Here is a 20256-nt window from a genome sequence, read left to right as displayed (position 1 = left end):
GTTTCATCTAGCAGAAATCCCTTCGGGATGGAGACGAAGCTGCCACGCAGAAATCGCTCTGAAGGATCACTACGGGATGTCGGCGCGTGATGCACCGAAACTAACGTAATTAACGCCGGTCCTACGGAGGGCGGACGATAAAGGATGCATGGTAGCATGCTTATGTGGCCATCTCGAACCGGCTTGGACGGATGGAAAAATCTCAAAAGATATTTGTACAGACGGCAGCATAAACAGTGTCCTACACCACCCAGATGTTACGTCCAAAAATGGGTCGTACGCAGCATGCATCTGTCTGCCCAGTCAGAGCCATCGCAGTGGCGATTAGGCCCATCGATCCTTGTCACCCCGTGGACGGTATGCGAATCAGACGTGAACGCTGCGTCTCCGCCCCACAGTCGCTCCGTGACCGCTGCGTCTCCGCCCCACAGTCACTCTGTGACCGCTGCGTCTCCGCCCCACAGTCACTCTGTGACTGCTGCGTCTCCGCCCCACAGTCACTCTGTGACCGCTGCGTCTCCGCCCCACAGTCACTCTGTGACCGCTGCGTCTCCGCCCGCAGTCACTCTGTGACCGCTGCGTCTCCGCCCCACAGTCACTCCGTGACCGCTGCGTCTCCGCCCCACAGTCACTCCGTGACCGCTGCGCCTGTCCGCCCCACAGTCACTCCGTGACCGCTGCGCGTGTCCGCCCCACAGTCACTACTCCGTGACCGCTGCGTCTCCGCCCCACAGTCACTCCTTGTCCCGCTGCGGCGTCACCCTTCATCTGTGTCAGTTTGGCTCGGCTGCCGTCGCTGGCGTCGCTCCGAGGCTCGTCGTCCAGGGCCGGCATGGTGACCACTTGATCCACGACATTGCTGAAACGACAGGGCCATGTGAGCGAGCCAGCTCGGTGCAGTTCGCTATTCTCCCGAGGGTATGTCGGCAGACTGGCGCAAGGATCGGCTTCGTGAGGCCACAGCGGAACGGTAGCGTATGCTCGGTGGCCAGCGAGATTGCCAACTGGATGTTTCTCATTTGGAACATGATCGGAGTGAGATCCACACTGATCCGACCACGTTTCGTCCGGGAAGCCCGTACAACGCAGTACATAGTGGCTAGCGCTTTGGCTAGGCATGCCTGTGAGACGAGCGCACAAGTCGAGGAGCTTTCGCGCGCATAGCGAAGCAAATGACGAGGCAACAATCAAAACAGGTGCTAACGTCTCTGGTCTTCCGGGTATTCTATTTGTTTGCTACGCAACCGCTTCTTCCATTTTTACATTCACTCAGACACGCGCAAAACGCCTCTTACGCTGTCTGCCCAGCACTCCGTGGGCTTCGTGTGTCGCTGTTGTAGCGCTTCCTCAACTGCGTTTAAGCGTGGCAGGATTTTACCTGTCCAGCCACATGAATTGCTTGCTGTGGTGGTAATAGGATCAAAGCTGAGAGATCAGAGCAAGAGAGCCGGAACTAGAGGATAAGAGCAGTGGTGATCAGAGTTCAGAGACCAAAGCAATGGTGATGGGATCAGAGCTCAGAGATCAGATCAGTGGTGATGGGACCAGGCTCAGAGACCAGAGCAGTGGTTATGGGATCAGAGCTCAGAGAGTCAGAGCAGTGGTGATATGATCCGTTTGACTCCTCCACCATCGTGGTCCGGTGAAGACGAGCTGGTGTGACGAGAGACGGATGAGTCGCCCGCAGCAGTGAGGAACCGTCGGTTGTTATCATTTAAGTGATGCCCAGAAACTGAGGTAATCGAGCCAGGTACCTTCGGCAAACGGTAAGCATGTTTTTTATGAATTAACTTGGAAAGCTTAACTTTCCTGAGGGTGTGTTGGGCAAAAAGTTCGCCGGTGCGGCATGTGAACAAATAGACAAATAATGTCGTCGGGAAACGCCCGGCAATGAACTAAGTCAACCTATGCAATCTTGCACTTGGTACTGCTGAGTGTACTTCAAGATAGCGGATTGATCTAGTTAATCTAGTTGCTGTTAAGGTTGAGATAATTTGCGTTAAGAACATACCCTTTGGCAATAGTTTGCGATTTTTGGCTCTTCCGACCAGAGTATTACAAAAAAATAATATTTTGGGCATCTATTCTTTACAACAAGCGGGCCTTCACAGCTCCTTAGTACTCACAGTCCAGCTTACGCCGTTAGTCCCGTCACATCGTAATATTTTCGAGATCAGTTTCCAAAAAGGTGGCATTGCTCGCATACCGGTCGATAACTGACTCATCGATAAATCGGTAGTTTTAAAATTTGGCAATGATTTTATCGGCAAACCAACCCATCGTGTAGTTGGTTTCTTTCTATTGCTCTGGTTGTCTAGACCTGAAATCAACCCTTAAAACCTCCAAAAATGGGCGGTTTTTATCTTGTGCACAATTGCGCGTGCTAATCTCCACATATCCACCCGGACTTTTGAAAGCACGACCTCCCATTTTCTTCGTTGGTACCGGTAAGCCTGTGTCTGCGCAACGTACGGGTCGTCAAAATCTAGATTTGGTTTCGATCCATGGTTTTCAGTATTTTTTAGTTTGCCATTTTGCTTTTCAATGTTAGCTGAACAGTGGAGGCGACACCGTAGCGATATTGCAGGAAAAACCAGACTGATCACACTGTAAATAATTGCCTACATATCATATAGCAGACCTTTTGGGCCATTCCACTGACTGCCGCTCAAAACTGCGTCCACTTGTAATCATGAATTGCGAATTTCTTAGCTTCTGGACAGTGTGGCGGCTAGGTGGGGGCCAGGAAGCCGAAATTGAGAGATTTCCTCATAGTTCGAGTATGTACGCTCGAGGTCTCACTCGTAATACTACTCTACCCTGGCCTACAAAACTCTGGATGACTAGGAGAGTCAGTACATCTCGTTCATTTTAATATGCATTCCAAGAAAAGCTTTTTTTTGTTCGATTTAAGTAAAGAGCAAAAAATCAGCATACACAAACGGGCTTACTTCTTCCAAACTATATTCTGCAATTTTCAAATCGATTCCAATTCTCTTTCCACCGATCGACTTTCCCATCCAATCTAATTCTATACGTGGTCGATGTTTCATTGATCGAGCTTAGTCGATCTAGTCAGTCCAATGTGTGGGAATTGTCCACTCCAAGCTATCTAATAATCCATAATTTGCGTATGCATCTGATCTTTGGAAGACCTCCATACTGAGCGCTGGAACGCATTGAGCCTGACTCTACTAGCTTCATGCACACCCACACCCACACCCACACCCACACACCCACACACCACACACCCCACACACACCCACACCCACACCCACACCCACACACACACCCACACACACACACACACACACAATACATACACATATATATATTATATATATATACATACACATATGTATATATATATATATATATATACATACATATATGTATATATATATATATATATGATATATATATATATATATATATATATATATATAGATACCGAACAAAGCACCGCAGCATGCCTATAAACTGAATGATAATGATGCTTTGAACCCTTCCGTCGACACTTCATTCAGCACTTACTACCTGAGATAAACATTGTATGTACCCCAGAAGTCTTTTCTTGGGCCTCATATAGCATGCTGCGAGTGGTATTAAATTTGCATCGTAGCAATAATATTTGAATACATTTTCTGAGAAGTGATGGAGAACCATTTGTAACTGCGCCTGAAAATTGCAGGCGCGTGACATCTTCGGAGAGCTATGACTGTCCTTCCCTACCTGAAATATTGCTCTGGCATTTGACCACGATCGATCCGCTAGAATGAAGGCGTGCTGAGGAGAGAAGTGGGAACGGAAGGCCCTATTCGAAACACTAATGGGCAAGACAAGCGTCATTATGCTACATGGTGGCGCAAACAACTAAGGTAGTTGACACTTCCTAAAGCCACGTTCAATGGTGGGCAAAAAGTTACGTGGATAGCTTGTGTAGGCTTTTAGTCAGCTGATACAGCAGGCAGTGTGCTTCCCTGAATCGCAAGCAGCCGCATTTCGTGAAGCTCGTTGGCTGGCCTCATCGGCTGAGCTTCGCTTGGAAACAGACGTCACGCTACTAAATACATGATGATGACTCCCGCAGACTGGACAGTCAGCCAGCTCCGGAGTCTGCTGACTCGCCCCCGCCCGCCCCTCGGAAAGAGTGCATGATGCTCCAGGGAGCGTTATCAACGGCTAGCTTTGATTTGACGCCGGCGAGTCTGGTCGCTGCCAGCTCAGACTGGCAACTGTGCGCCATGTCCGGTAACGGCCCGGTAATCTGGGCCAGCGGTGTATATTTCGTCCTGGTCAAAACGCCACTGACGCCATGTCAAGTGGATAAAGTAAGGAGCTTAACTGATCCGCTGGGCTATAACGTTCTGAGCAGGAGTGCAACTTTTCTCATTGCCTTGGCATCAGAGACATGACAAATGCCTTGTAAGATTTTAACAACGGATCACATAATTGAGCTGGAGCTGTGCGGTAGCAATTACAATGTATGGCATGCCTCTGTATAGTTGCGTGCTTTGTCCTGGAATATTAAAATATGAGTGGGGTTCTAAAGGGTTCTAAAATATGTCTCAAACATTTATTCAAGTGTCTACATTCTCTCCGAAACCTTTTTGAGGCTATTCCTTTTATTCGCGGTGGGCGAGATATTTCCGCCTAACAAGGTTTCATTCGGACCGGCGTTGCCTTTCATCGCGGATGAACAAGGTTTGCGTGGGGCGTTGGAGGATAAGAAACCTTTCCCAAAACTCGTGAGCGTAGAGAGCTGTGAAAATGTGCACGATACAAGACGCTCACATCACCCACAGTCGTCGCGTAGCGAAACGCGAACTTCTCCGGGAATTTCATGGGCTGTTTTCACTTTCATTATCAAGAAGCGCTTGCAAGGAGCTTGGGTTTTTTTAACCAAGAGCATACGAGCATGCCCAACCCGCGGCTTACATAGGCACGGTGGCGCCATCAGTGCTAGTTGCTGGAAACTGATCTACTTTCATACAGTTCAGACAGATATTGTTGAATTTCGTATCTGTGCTGCGTTTCCAATGTCTTATCGTCACATGTCGAATATTGGAAATTTTCTGCTGGAAACGAATATAATAAATGGTTGGTAAAAAGGAAGCTATATTCGTTTATCTACACAAAACTACACCACTGCTTCCTCTTTCCCAATCACAACTTAAAAGAGCACTTGGTGGTACTTTAATAAAGCCAACACCAATGTAGGCACGACGACGATAGTGAACTCGAGGTTCGAGTGAGTAAATGATCCTTGTGACCCAGATGCATGGAATACATGAACTGCTTTGTTTTATATAGTTACGTTTTCTCATTGTACCTTACGACAGCGACACCACGGGCAGATGGTCTGAATGGCGGGGGATGAAATGGGCTGCTGAAGATCACGGCTGCACGGCCATTACCTATTCCTTGCACGAACTCTGCAGCCGTAATGCTCAATTGAGGAATCAATATTGTTGGAGTAATGGACCCTGCAAGGAGTTTCATCAACCGTGGTACCTTACAAAAATGAACCTTTTTGTCCAGCACATGACTGACGTTGCACATGTGACGGCTTGGTGTTCAACGCATTCAACAATCCTCAACTTGAACATTTGGAGCAGCCCAGCACCACCAAACACGCAGCGTCAAAATATCGTGAGCGACGATAAGCAGATATAGACATTGGACTGTGGCAATAGCAGGGCACTGTTGCTTATTACTAAAGAGGTACAGGCTCACGAGACAACTAAATCCACCGGATCCCACGGGCGCAACGGAGTGCGATAGGGCCATCCCATTCCATAGAGTGCGATAGGGCCATCCCTTCCATAGAGTGCAATAGGGCCATCCCCTTCCAAAGAGTGCGGTAGGGCCATCACCCTCCATTCCCCTTTGTCAATGCTGATGACTCTTTAAGCCGTAATCCGTTTGAATAAATGCTTGCTCGTATTTACCCCAATCAACTTTTGTTCGTTTCGACTTTTAGACCTTTCAGTTGTTTTCAAATTCGGCTTCGATCTCCGTCGACTTTATTATTCCTCTTGCCACTTGTCATTCGAGTGATTCGATTCACCTTTTATCCGTGTCGCCTTTTATCCTTCGAATTTTATCGTTCAACTCGCTCCCGGTTCTATCCTCATCCCGTCGACGTAATGTGCCTCTACTTTTTCGTTCGACTTTTTCCTTTGACTTTCGTGACCCTTGCCACACGTTACAGTGAAACCGGCATTTTTTAGCAGAAGGCTGCCATTAAAACCGCCGTGATACTGGTTTAGCCCGTTACTAAACATTGTTTTGCTACCCGTGATGTTTCTGGAACAACTCCACAGAAAGAGAAATATTCAGTCCGCTCAGCGGATAACAGAGCTTTTCTGTGATGTATTTATTGGCATGCGCATGCCGGGTTGTTACTGAGCACGTCCATAGAGAGAGCTAGTTTTAACGTTAGCTAAATAAAAATTTCGCGGCTCGAGCAGTACGACCATTTACGATTTTGACGGGCCTATATTTTGTGCCGCCGTTGGTCATTCCACCACGAAATAGTCAAAAACATCTTTCGTAGTTCTTTAAAAGGTATCCCTGCAATATTTCAAGACGTCCAAATGAAGGCTGCTTGGTAAGGCTACGTACGCCTGTAACGACGCATCACCGGTGCTTCACCTCCTCATGTCATCGAAATGGAAACGCAGAATTTTCCCGTCAGGAAAAATCTGGGAGCTCAGATCGAAAACAGGTTTAGAATCCCGACGACCGAACGTCGCAGCGACACCGGACATATCAACACCGACGGACGAGAACGCCGGCACCCATACTGGCAATGGCGAGAGTCAACGAGTGCAGACTATGACGGACCACCGTACGCAGATTGTAGACCCGTCCATGTCGCGATGTCGGTGTCGAATCTCGGCAACAAGAGCAGGAAGAAACATCAAACCAGTTGTGCTGCGACAGTGAAAGTACCGGCTGTATATTACCTACACTAGCCAGATAAAGGAGCGCTAAGAGTGGCTAAAGAGTGAACAGCGTCGTCTTCTCCGAAACCGCCCTGAGCAAGATACGGCCTAAGTCTATGGACACTTCGAAGAAAGCTAGCTATGTACAGAAAAGAGTATGGTGGCTAATACACTACAAAATGCTAGTTTTCTCAATATTCCCGCCTCAAACAACAGGACCGCAAGCTGCTGAGATCGACTGGCTAAGATCCCTCAATATTGTCAATCAAAGTCGCTGTACTTTGGCAGGCCCAAAGCCAGCCAACATTCCAGCAAGGTCGCATTTCATCAAATATCGAATTTCTACGTGAGCGCTAAACACAAATGCCTCATTTGCCTTATTGCCCTTGTTAGCTTGGGAGAGTCAAATATTCGGACGCATTGATAAAGCCGCTCGTGTCGGCTCTCAAAGGCGACGGACTCGGCATCTGCGGTCACGGCTCGATATCAGCTCCATGGCGATAGCAGTCGCTACTTGACAGCACCTTACTCGGCACATGCAGCAAAAGGCGTCATACTCACGTCAAAGTGGTGTCATTGGAGGCATCAAAAATATTGGTAATGTGATCTTTTTAAGTTCTTGGCATTTCTTGTCATGCGATGTCTTCATCATGGCAATAGATTCAGATTACCTGCACGTTAGCAAAAGGCATCAAGCGTCAAGTTGGGCGACGCTCGCCTCAGCAAAAATCGTCCTGCTGTCCCAACAGCGTACCGATGAAAGGCGGTCAAAATTGTGTTCTCATGACCTCTGACAAATGTGTCCATCACGCTGGAAGTGATGCAAACATGCACAGACGCAAGTAGGAAGTATTTTTTGGACATTTCAGACTAACTGCTAGCTTTGCTGAGCAATATGAATCTATGTTACGGCTGGAATGTAAAACAATATGTTTGCCCACGCTTTCTGGAGGCTCCCTGCTTTAGGTACGGATTCAGTGTTGTTTTTTTTTTAGTTGACGGTCTAGTCCCCGCCCATGGCCTGAGGCGGAAACCATGATCGTTGTTGGTTGAACCATGGGTTATAAAAATGACGGATGAAAATGTGGACGGCAATGCGTTAATTTGCTCCCCACTTCTATCAAAACATGTAGGCTATATACGGGAGCATTCTACACGAATCGGGATATTTTTGTTCTTCACTGAAAGCTTCTGCATTCCATCAAAGTTTTATGCACGAAATGATAGCTCTCGGTAGAAAAATATCCTTGGGTGGAAAACATTCATAGGTGGTTATATATGGTGTCAGCATTGCCATTGTATGCCATTAATTTTTTGGATGGCAGGCTTTAAAAAAGGTCAGTGAAATTTCGACTTAAGGCCAAGTCCACCAAAAGACAAATCCATTTACAAGGTGATTTCAAGTGATGACAGTCTTAACGAGGACCGTGATATTTACGAGTAAGTTCATAGAAAAGTATATCTGTGAAGGATCGATAAAAAACTCAGCAAGAATGTTCGCACCGAGATGACAGGAATCCAATTTTCACGAACCGGAAAGACATTCCTTAGCAACCAATTACCTAGAAAGTCAGTCCGCCACCTGCTGGAAGAGCTTGGGTGGGGCTCAAAGGCCACGAATAGGATTCTCAAAGGGGATGCCGGAGTGTATCCTTTCAAAACATGGACTCGCCACATCCCGCAAGGAAATGACACGGGGGCCAGAAATCGCTCTGTTCATGGCTGATTCAGCGCAGTAGCAAAAAATACGATGCATTTCTGGAATAGATATGAATGTTAAATGAAGCTCATTTTGACGTGGAAAGTGGCTTGAATTTACAGACTACTCGTTCTAGAGAACCTACGCAGCTGACATGGTAGGGCAGAGGCTGCTGCACGGCTACAGTCACGCATGGTATAGCAGAGGCCGCTGCACGGCAACAGCCACGCATGGTATGGCAGAGGCTGCTGCGCGGCTAACAGTCACGCATGGTGTAGCAGAGACTGCTGCACTGCTGACAGTCACGCTTGTTACGCGATCGACTGTTCATGGCTCATTGGCCTGTTGTAGTTTGACCGCAGCTGCATTGTATCGACAGCCTGCATGTCCATTACCCCAGCGGGACGGCACGATCGTGGCGGAGGAGCGGTTTGGTGACAGGCCCATTTCGATCAACATGGCTCACGAGCTGCCGTCCCGGTTCCCCGACTCTAGTCTACGGCTTCCTCCCTTTGAGGTATTTAGAGGGCAAGGTTTTACCAGGCCAAGGTCTTCCAACATCCTAGGGCTGCAGAATGCTACTGCACAAGCTGCGCAGTCGACCAAGACCACACATGTTTGTGAAAATAGGCTCTACGAAAAAAAAAACACTTGTGCCTCTCGAGAAAACAAGTACAGGAGGGCCGCGTGCTCTAGCAGGTGATTAATTAGCATGGAGTGTTAAATGCATGCCGTGCAAGAGGTGTCTTTCTGGCGATTTCTGTTCGACACTTTTGAAGTCTAGCCACGATATTCATAAGAATAATCTATCTGTCCGAAATTTCACATATCTAAGAAGTATACGATATACTACAGCGGGCTTTTGGAAAGGTTACGTAAGCTGTCAGTGCATTTGCGGGAAGCATTATGCTTACGAACAAGACAGCACTAATACCCTCATTCCTTCTAGAATCGCCAGATGAACAAACAGATGCAGTGGTATTTCAGCTATATGCCGTTATGGAAAGGAATGTCAGGAGCAATGTCAAACTTGCTACTGGTATTTGTTTCGACAGAGGCATGTAGCCGAAACATCAATACATCCGCCCCTCCATTCTCCTGGCTATGCTACGAGAAAAAAGGCTGTTAGTTCCGTCATATTTTCTAAAACTCAATTATGCGTAAGAATGTCAGTGCTACGTGGTGTCCAAATATGTCAACAAATGGGACATTTCGCTAAACAACGATTCCCGCTGCATATATACTTGGTGCGACGCCACATGCAGCCTTGGATGCGCATGCATGTAATCATTGTAGGAAAATGATCAGGATCGCTCCTCCACGTTTTAGATAGAGCATTGCTATTGAAGTCTTAGTAGCCGTGCTATGCTATGCTCAACCTCTCAGAGTGTCATGACTAAGACATAAAGACTTGCTTTTGTGCAAGATAATTGCCAATTGGTAGTGACTCTAGGGGCACACTATTGGACATTGCTTGACTTGTGGGGTTGACCTGTTCTCTGACCTGAGAAATTGCAACGTAGAAAAAGGAAAACGATGCATGTATTTGACATCGTGATAAGATCCCCACCAGCAAACATAAGCAACACTATATGTCGGCACATCGAACGACTTAACTCCTCTCCAACGCAGGTTTGCACTGGGCTGCACTCTGTGCAGTGACCAAGAGGTAATCCCCCCCTCCCCCTTCCCCCCTCCAATGAAGTCAACAACAAATTCTAAACTTGCCAGACATCGGAAATGTGCACAAACCATTTTTGGCCATCCAAGCCGTTGTTTGATATGTCTAGATAGCACAGAAAGCACAGTTCACAACTCCCTGAGAATCAATCATTGACCTTGAGTTGACCTGACATTGCCACCGACTTCGATACCAAGAATACATTGTCTAGATCACAGAGCACTGGACTGCGAATTCCGCATCACTATCGGTGGGACCAGCCCATTGGTTTCTAAGATAAGTGGGAGAAGAGCAGAACAGTGTGGCATCCAGTAACCGCAATATGGCCAAGTCCTCGAATCCAGCGCCGGCCTGCAGTATATATTAAGCAACAAATGTAATATTTCCGCTGTTCTGCGTGTGCTGAGGCTGAAGAGCCCAAGCACACGCAGAGTAGGCTTTGCCCGTTCGACAAGCCGCAACAACACGCTTTGCCCGTTCTCGGAGAGAATGAATTGTTTTTTTGTTTTTTGGGTAGTGGCAGTGCCTTGAAGTTCGATTGTGATATTGTGATTAATGGCTGATATTGTAATACATTATTTGATATTGATTGCTGATATATAATTGATATTGTGATGATTGCAAGCTTCTAGGGACAAAGGGACCGCACAAATACTGCGTAGGTTCACAATTTCTGACACAAGCTCATCTGGTCTCTCATACACCACAAAGGGTTTGAAAAATGTCATCCAAGTCGGTAACGTACCTCGAGTCAGCGCCCTCTAACGCCAACAAGGTGACCCCTCCCACGACCCGCCACCTCCGGGTCACCACTCACCCGAGCCGCAGCAGGGGGATCTGCAGCACGGAGGTCATGCCGGGCCACGGCGGCGGTCAGCGGTACACTGCGCCGTCAGACCGCGCTCGGCCGACGCCACCAGCGGCCCGCCGTCTCCGGGTCCGAATCGATGGTGAGATGTGCGCGCAACGCCGGCCGTCGGCGGCGGCAGCGACGGCAGCGGCGGCGGCGGCCGGCCCCGAGCGCCGCCGATGGCCGAGCGATGGCAGGAGGTGGCGGCGCCGCGGACCGTGGCGGACCGCTCGTCAGGACCGCGCGCCACCACTGCGGAGCGTGGGTGGCGGGGCTTGGGCGGGGCATGGCTCGGGGAGGCGGAGGGGAGAAGCTGACTGACAGTCCTCGGTGGTTTGTCAGGTGCCATGCCGGGGGGCCCAGGCTGAACTCTGAACACCCGAAGCTCAGGGCCTTGCTTGGTTACACCAAGCATAAAACACTTTTGTGCAAGACTTATATTGCACTCACCACGCGTCTTGCGCCTGATCGTCTTGGTCGAGCGACGCACCAGCATCCTTGCAATCTGAAACACCAACGTACCGGTCTCACGCAGGGGCTATTGCCTGTTCTTGCCTGGCATGAATCGATGGCACACCATGCGAACAGGTCAAATACAAATACCTGTTAGCTCTCCCCAGTAGTGAAAAACACAGCCAAATCACGGGTGCATCTCTATGCGTTGTGTTGCGCAATGATGGCCGGTAATCATTAAGATATTCGCATAGATTCACATGTGCTCCTACCGCTTGCAAAGAGCTGCGCCATGCAGCTCAGGCTATAGCACAGTTTACGACAGCAACACAGCCGTGCACGACGGGGAGATTCCACGAATTTATGGGTGGCGAGAGGTGGCTTGCTAAACCAAGCAATACACCACCAAATACTGATCAGCTGTCCCGTTCACGTGGCACTGAAACGCAACGATTGGCACATTGGCGTATTTCCTACAACACTCCCAAGAAATGACATCCGCACTTAGTGGTGTAGACAGTGCACCCTTACCTTCCGCGAGTTGGCCCTGGGCCGGTGGCGACCCGAAACGTACGTCATCCTCAACATCGTCACCAAAGCGCTCGCAGTCAGGCACAGCCTCGTGCTCAGCATCCTGCTCGTGCTCCGGGTAGCCCTCTTCCTCTGCATCATGTTCTGGATAGAGTTCGTCTGCAGGTTCAGAACTGGCCTTCACCTCTGGCTCATGCTCCGCTTCTGCGGAGGGCTCTCTGTCCGGGTCAACCTCGAGGTCAGCGTCAAGATCGGGGTCAATCTCGATGTCCGGTTCCTCCTCCTCTTCGCGCTCAGGGGCCGGGTACGAGCCCATGGTGGGCTCCAGATCTGGGATGGGTTCCGCCTCGGAGCTCAGGTAGGGGGAGGCGTCCCGCTCGAACTCGGGCTCCGGGCTGAGCTCGTAGTACTCCTCGTCCTCCTCCCAGACGGGGGCAGGAGACTCCAGAGTCCTCCTCGACCGCTCCGAGATCGGCTGTCCATCTCCGAGATCGGTGTCCTTTCTGGCGCCCTGAAAGCAGAAAAAGGCGTCACATAGTCGGTTTGTATCTCAGCGAAGTCCGCGCATTCACACTTGATCCTCCCAGCCAGCAGCTGAGTTAGATGTTTCTTGGAGACCGGGTATTCATCTACAGATCTTTGAATACACGAATCCCCTGCGCGATACTCGTCCGGGTTTATGTGCTCATTCTGCAGCAATCATATGGAAGGTGGCTCAACGAGTTCCGGGCCTTACATGTGCGCTGTAGGAGATTACCAAGCGGATACAAGTACGTGGTAGCAGTTCTTCCATCATGGCAGCGTTTGAGTACATAGCTTTCAACCGAAAAAATGTCGCGGAAGTTGGAAATATTCTACTTCATCCGTATGCATTGGTTTAATACGACTTTTTTGCTGATCACACTATTTGCTCACTTTTAAGAAACAGCGAAACTTGTTTGGCTGCTCCAATCCCTTGGAGCTTCTTACGTGAGTCCATTACGCAAAAAAATGAGTGATAAATGTTTTTCCAACTTAATAATCTTCTGTTCGGGGAGGATACAGCGGGCCTATGGTGAAAGCGAGATTGATTTTGTTTGATCAGTCAGTTTGACACTTGACAGTTTGACACTTGACAGTTTGACACTTAGCAGTTTGACACTTGACTTGACACAGACACTTGATCAGTTTGACACTTAAATTCAGACCGACCCAAATGCACAATTAACTCTATTCCTTAAAAAATTGTGCAGGCGAAACGATGACACTTTGCCTCTGAAAACGCAATAAACGGGAAGCAAACAAAGCAGCATTGCTTAAAGACCCCGTCAAAAATAGCTGTAGCGTCGCAGCCTGGATTCACTACTGTTCGGCCCTAGACCAATGATCTAGCGTCGCAGCCTGGATTCACTACTGGCCGGCCCTAGACCAATGCTCTATTGTCGCAGCCTAGATTCACTACTGTTCGGCCCTAGACCAATGCTCTAGCGTCGCAGCCTGGATTCACTACTGGCCGGCCCCAGACCAATGCATGGCTGGTTTGGTTCAGAATGGTGGGGACAGAATAAACGAGGAGTATATTTAAGGTGAAAATGTGTGTTTAACGCAAGTCTTTTAGTCGCTTCACCTCATTGTGCATTTTTTTCTGGGCCTTAAAACCTACTGGTGGGGATAATGGAGGAACAGTTTGTTTTGGTTGACTCCGCTACAAATTGCGCTGTTGCTTCTTATTTCAACCTGGCGTTGTACAGCATTAACCAAACGTTGATATTGAAAGATGCTATACAGGGAGACATTTTGGAAATTGCTTCGGTCAGTAAATATGAGCGATGACAGCGCCGGCAAGCTGAAAATGCAGTACACCATTACGTGATGCTGACAGACAAAAACGCAACTAGAAAACTCACTGCGCAAAGCACCATAGTGGCATGTACTGGGCTCCTGCAAAATGTATCATTAATTTGCTCACTAGAGCATGCTGCATGCAGTTCGGAATAATATTTGCCTGGCCTTTTACGCCGGTCCTGCAGCTTCACAAACACCTAATTATTAGTATTTCGCAGACTTCAAACTTCGCTGTCTACACTACCGAAGAAGTTGAACAGAAAGGAGTTGCTGCGTATTTATGATGTGAGGGACAACGACTACAATGAAATTAAATCCAGAGCCAAAAGAATCACACCACAGCATTTTGTTCCTGCCACTGTGCCCATGTTTTCTGATAGATTCGGAGATTGAAGTTAGTATTTCGCCTCAATTTCCGTTGAAAGTCGGCATTAGTGACCTGTTTTCATGAAACGCATCGACAAAGAATACTTTTCAGCTATTCATAGCGCTGGTTAGACATTTCGTTTGGCGCTGCGGAACTGCATCAAGACTTCCACTACTCCAAGACGTCGTCAATTTCGGAAAGCGATACATGTGCTTAGAAAAATGTATCGCACTGCATGATGGGAAGATGCCAAAATTTGGGGGTAATGGTAGGCGACTGGTGACAGGCTTTGTTTTTACTAAGTGTAAACAATGGCTGTCTGCTATTGTTTGGAAATTGCACCGCGATGCCAGTAGAACGACGTTAATCTGTAGTGACAGTTATACGCGATGCTATTTATTAATTATTTGATTGATATCTTATGGCAATGCTTTTGTCTTATTGTTTATTTATTCATAAATATCATGATTGACGGAATGCTGTGCCATTAAGATAAAAATCCAGAAAAAGTATTGTTGCAAAAAGCACGACGTGATTTGTCTGAATATTTTTGGTAGTTCTGTATCATCCCGGGGCGTATTTGCAGGGGTTCTTGACTCTTCCTCCTCTGACACTTGAATCTAAATTTGTTCGACAGTGGTTCACGGAAGAAGGAAGTGGCTAAACTAACAGCATCGCGTTCTCGGGTTGCATGAAGTCATTACATTTGCCGCCGTGTTGCATTCTCGTTACACTTTTTCGTGTGCTTTAGTGATTTGGTATTGATAATTCGTGTGAGGTGTAGCACGTATATTACGATTATGAGTGCTTTTTGTTGTCGCAGATAGCTCGGTGATGACACTGATGTCGCCTCAGATAGCTCGGTGATGACACCGGTGTCGCCACAGATAGCTCGGTGATGACACCGATTTCGCGCAGTTAGCTCGGTGATGAAACTGATGTCGCGTTATGATAAGTGTTGTGGGACCTAGCTTACCGCCTGTCAGCTAATACGATGTGCGTTTTTCCGAAATTGTTCGATTCATCGATATGTCGCCGAGGTTGGCGCCAGTTACTGATTTATTGACCCCTGTCGGACGGCTGGAAGGAATCTATATATTTCCAGGTATCAGCTGCCCGTGATCATCCAATCATTCAGCCGCCTCTCGAATGAGGTGGGGACGGTAATAACAAGCTTTGGCTATCTTGACGTGAGTGGAGTGCTTCGATCATCAGTTGCATCTTGGAGATATTAATATTTTCGGAACAAAATTGCTTTACATATTTCCGTAAAGAGGCCGAGTTACACATGAATCAAGGTTTGGGCTAAGCGAGGCAATGTCATCATCACCAACATTATGACGGCTTTATGACCCACCCATCTGCTGAAGCAAGGGTGGGTACGGCAGGGAATCAAACCCCGTACCGCTGGTTTCTCAGGCGTGCAGCTTAAAGGGGATGTTTCACATTTGAAGATATTGAAGCAAGCATCATACATGATGAAACAAGCTCACTTATAACTATGAATATCCTTTAACTGGAATGGACTGCTCTAAACAAAGTAATTTTTCTGTTAAGTAAATATGCTCCTCGATACATCATTGTTTGCTTAGATCATCGTTCTCTGCACAACATTGATTGGGAGCCAACTGACGGAGCACCATGTTCGTGAGCACCATTTCGTCTGTGGGCACCATTTGCTTTATATCTGGAAATGGTGTTCACAGACGGCAGATATGAATGACTCGACTAATACATTTTTTCTTGGTCTTGGTCGTCGCATGGCTTATGGGATGCCAGTATTTGGATGACGTTGTCATGACGTTGTGGATGTCAAGGAGACCTTGAAATACTCTCCTAGAAATACTCTCCCAGAAATGCTCTACCAGAAATACTCTCCCAGAAATACTCTCCCAGAAATACTCTCCCCATTTTCGCCCGTGGGTAACTCAGAAACTAGAGGGGCTTGGGTTTAGGAAGGGCGAGGTTGTGAACTGTACTGAAAGGTCTTCAAAATGTCTATCTTTGTTCAAAACCCCCATAGAAATGTGGAGCATTTTCCTTAACTATTTCACTGTCGGTGCCCTGCCCCACTGTGAAAACGCGTTGAATGTAGTACACCTTTAGTTCCGCATTCGTCAAAATACGAGACGACTCGTCAGCCAGCGCTCGTCAGCTTTCACGCCCGCCTGCGCACTGAGGACGTGTATATTGACATATGCTTCTAATGACACTACTCGCAAGAGGATCACCAGTTTTACCAGTGGGCCGTATTAGGAATTGTAGTTTCTTATTCAGTTGGGGACTCCGGTCCATAACTTGTAGAATAAAGTGTGCCAAAGACGAAGAAAAACTCACTGTGGGGTCATTTGCGAGGTAGGTTTAGTCGTTTTCCCTGCTCAGTCCCCACCCTGCATGTAAATTACTTTGCCGGACCGCGCCCCTGCTGCTCAGAAATTGCATGTCATGCCGTTTTAATCCCCAGTTATGGTCATAGCGAACTTCAGCAACATGCGACTCGACTAAGTCAATTCTGGTGACTGACACGGCTAGGTGATGGGAGAGATCGGGCGCATGGACAGACGGAAGCGGTCAGCGGGACCATGCCTCCACGAAGGCCAAAGACATAATTTGTATCTGAACGCTGACCCCCAACTTACGGACTCGGTTGCCTTCAAAATTAAGCACTAGATTCGCCCTTGGCCGGCAGCTTTCGGGAAAGACTGGCAGGGAGGGCCAGTTACCAGCAGCACGCCAGCGTGTTCAATGACGTATATCATATCAAAGCTGGACAAAATGAGAGTGCGTCAAAGTTGTAAGTCTATTGACACCATGAAGTAAGGCTAATAGCATGATTCTACAAGCATTTATTTGCTGGTGACACGACATTCCGTTCTGCTTCTGGCCATCAGGTGCCGCCTCAGATAACACGTGACTCGTCCAGTCCGAGCCACGTGATCCACGTGAGGCATCATGCCTCGGTAGTTTGTCCACCTAATCAGCGCAGCGCAGAGCCAAAGAAGCCCCGCGGGGCCACCGCTGGTCGGTGCTATTCAGAGGCTGCTCGATTAGCTTCCATGTCGCAGCCCAGGCAGGCTTGGTTCGCGCCGGCGGATGGCAGCCGGCCGACCAGGTCCTCTGCCAGCCCACTGATTGGCTGGCGCTTCTCAGCGCTCGCCAGCCTCTTCACAGTGTTCGCGCATCATGCCGGTGCTGCTTGCTGAGCGGACTGTCGGCTGCGTAGCTGATGACAAGACATCGGGCTGCTCGATTCGAAGGTCTCTCTCATTCTCTCATTCTTTCTCAATCTCAATCTCATTAAGAAGTACGTAAGGATGTGGCGTGTCTTTCGTGGACGATGCCTGGCAACGACCCAACTTCGAGCAGGTTATGACGTGCGTACCATTTGAGAACCGCCGACAGCTTTCGGTTTTGCAATGCGTGCAACCGCTCTCTGTGCTCGACCGGCGACAGGTGGCGTTTGTTGTGTTGTGTAGCGCGGTTGAATTGCCTGCAGGCACCACAGACTGACCGTGGCGCGGCGAGTGAGCTCCGGTCCTCCGACACGGCCTTCCTCGGGTGCGGCCGCTCTCCAGTGGCGACCATCCGAAACGCCCCCGGAATGCCGGATATGGGCAGCAGGCGAAACTGCGGGGAGCCGGGGGCATGGTCACGGCACAGGCGACACGGCGCGGCATGCGGCCGCCGACGACACGTTGACGGCGCGACCGCTGGTGGGTGCGGGCGGCAGACAGGGAAGCAGGCGCGCTGCGTGAGACATACAGAGCCAGTCAGGGAACACTCATAGACAGACGCGTGTGGCGTGGAGTCGCGTAGCGTTAACATGGCCGAAACCGTAGAAGTCTGGCCCTTATAGGGGTGCCGATAACGCAGCGTTTAGCGCGTCTGCGTCCAACACTGCGAGTCTGGAAAACCACAGGTGTAGGGTTCTGTCCTTCCAGCTGGAATGAGAGGCAGCGGATTCCATTTGGCTTCATCAGCTGAGGCGCGTTGTGAAAGTCCACATGACACACGTGACCTTTGCTTGCAAAGAATTGAACTGCAGCCCATAATGCTTTGCGGGACGCATCCAAGTATTCCATGCAATTATTGTGTTATAATTTTTTACATCACTAAGCATGGTTAACACGCGATCGGCGAGGAAGTCAAATCGACCCCTCCCGAAGTTTTTCCAGAATGGTTCGAACGGCGCAATGTAGCCGGCCAAATTTTGTATAGCTGTAGACAATGGAATAGCGGATCGTTTGGTATCAGCAATTTAGAAGTACCTTGTAAGGTTGCTGGCCTGTGGCAGGTCAAAGTCAGACCATGGTTGCAGCAAAGTTAATTTCTAGGGAATCGTTCAATCTGACGCAACAACGGAATGTAAGACGAAGCCATACATCTCTGAGATGCTTTCTTAGGCAACACAACAATTGAGTGAACAAATTACATTAACCTAAGGCCAGGTAAGAAGGTCAAAACAAGGTCAAATCAACCTGGTTTATTACGCTAGGGCTTGCTGTATGGGGTAGTTTTTGGTGCTCCTTTTGAATTTATTGATATGAGGAACCGCATTGCACATCTTCCATAGACTTCTTAGAGGTCAGAATAGGTCATTGACCTAGAGTGACCCAGGTCAACATTTTGTTTTTAGGAGCATGCCGTCTAGCGTTATCTTCGTCGCTTATTCAGATGCCAAACTCAGAGCAGTTTTGTATAATTTTGGTCACCATGACCTTCGAAAGGTCAAAAAGGTCACTGAACTTAAATGGGCATGTGACCTCTTGCTTAGAGACAGCTATCTAGGTTCCGGGGGCACTTTGGAGACCAACCTGGAATTTGACCTTGTTGACCTTATTGACCCCAAAGTCATGACCTAGGAACCTCAAACTTTCAATTAGGTGAGTTCACGTACAGGTCAACATACCCTGTGAATTTGGTGTCTCCAGCTTCCTTAGTTGCCGAGATCTCAGGGGGGTCGAACTGAACCCCTACCCGAGCGATGGGTAGCTATCCGGCCACCCGGGGGCATGTTAACAGAAGAGATGAAACACCCACAAAATCTGTGTGATGTATTGGTGTTGATCAGTAGCGCAGGTACGGGAAGGCACGGGGCATGTTCCCTCTCTCCCTATTAGGTTCCGAGGGGCCCGAGGAACCTACGACTACGGGCCCGATTTGAGGGCCGCAGGACCCAAAAAGCCAGTCAGGGATCATGTTCAAGGGTTCCGGCCCGCAGGGTCACTCAAATGCCAGCCAGAGGGCCTTGCTCGCTGATCAGGGGTCCACTGAGTCGATAAGAGCCTATAGTTCGGTCAGACACCACCAGTAACGCACAGTCGGCTCCGCGGCGGCATGGCCCCAGGGGTCCATTTCCCAAGCAGGGACAAACGTGGAGCCAGCGATTTACATTGCTCGGGGCCCCACAGCGTCTAACAGAGGCCCTGTCGGCCAGTCGGCCAGAGGCAGTGTTCGAGGAGGCCCGAAGAGCCTAGACGGCCCACCCGGTCTGATGATCAAGGGCCCGGTTGGAGAGTCTGGGGGCATAAAGGGCTGGTCGAAGTCTTATTCAGGGACCCTGACCTATGAAGACGGGCCCTCAGATAACGGTCATAGGGCGCTTTGTACCGATCGGGGACCCCTGAGTCGATATGGGCCTATATGTCGGTCAGGCTTCACCGTACCCATTAAGCCATAAAGTCGGGGTCAGTGTTGGGGGCCTTGTATCCGTCAGGGGCCCACAACGCCTAGCAGAGGGCCTTGTGCTCGCAAGGGCCACGAGCCGACCAAGGAAAGTGTTTGATGAGGCCCGAATAGGAGCCCGGGCGGCCCACCGCAGCCGACTATCAAAGCCCCGGTTGGAGGGCATAAGGGCCCGACGGACTGGCTGAAGATCACATAAAGAATCACGGCCCGTAG

General features: G+C 49.0%; 1 protein-coding gene across 1 annotated transcript in view; it reads right to left on the bottom strand.

The window, feature by feature from the left end:
* LOC119093494 (protein TsetseEP-like) overlaps positions 1-20025 on the bottom strand; it is a 21496-nt gene extending 1471 nt beyond the window's left edge. Inside the window, exons 1-5 of the mRNA XM_037216454.1 lie at positions 20022-20025; positions 17867-17982; positions 12165-12675; positions 11631-11685; positions 762-859 (exon numbers count right to left, since the gene is read on the bottom strand). Coding sequence (XP_037072349.1) covers positions 762-859; positions 11631-11685; positions 12165-12675; positions 17867-17982; positions 20022-20025 — 784 coding nt within the window. The remainder of the gene's footprint in view (positions 1-761; positions 860-11630; positions 11686-12164; positions 12676-17866; positions 17983-20021) is intronic.
* Positions 20026-20256: the final 231 nt, after the last annotated feature.

Source organism: Pollicipes pollicipes, unplaced genomic scaffold (assembly GCF_011947565.3).
Source record: "Pollicipes pollicipes isolate AB1234 unplaced genomic scaffold, Ppol_2.1 Scaffold_4002;HRSCAF=4701_pilon_pilon_pilon, whole genome shotgun sequence".
Classification (NCBI taxonomy): domain Eukaryota; kingdom Metazoa; phylum Arthropoda; class Thecostraca; order Pollicipedomorpha; family Pollicipedidae; genus Pollicipes; species Pollicipes pollicipes.
The sequence above is the reverse complement of the archived record's forward strand: the minus strand, read 5'-3'. Positions and strand labels throughout refer to the sequence as shown.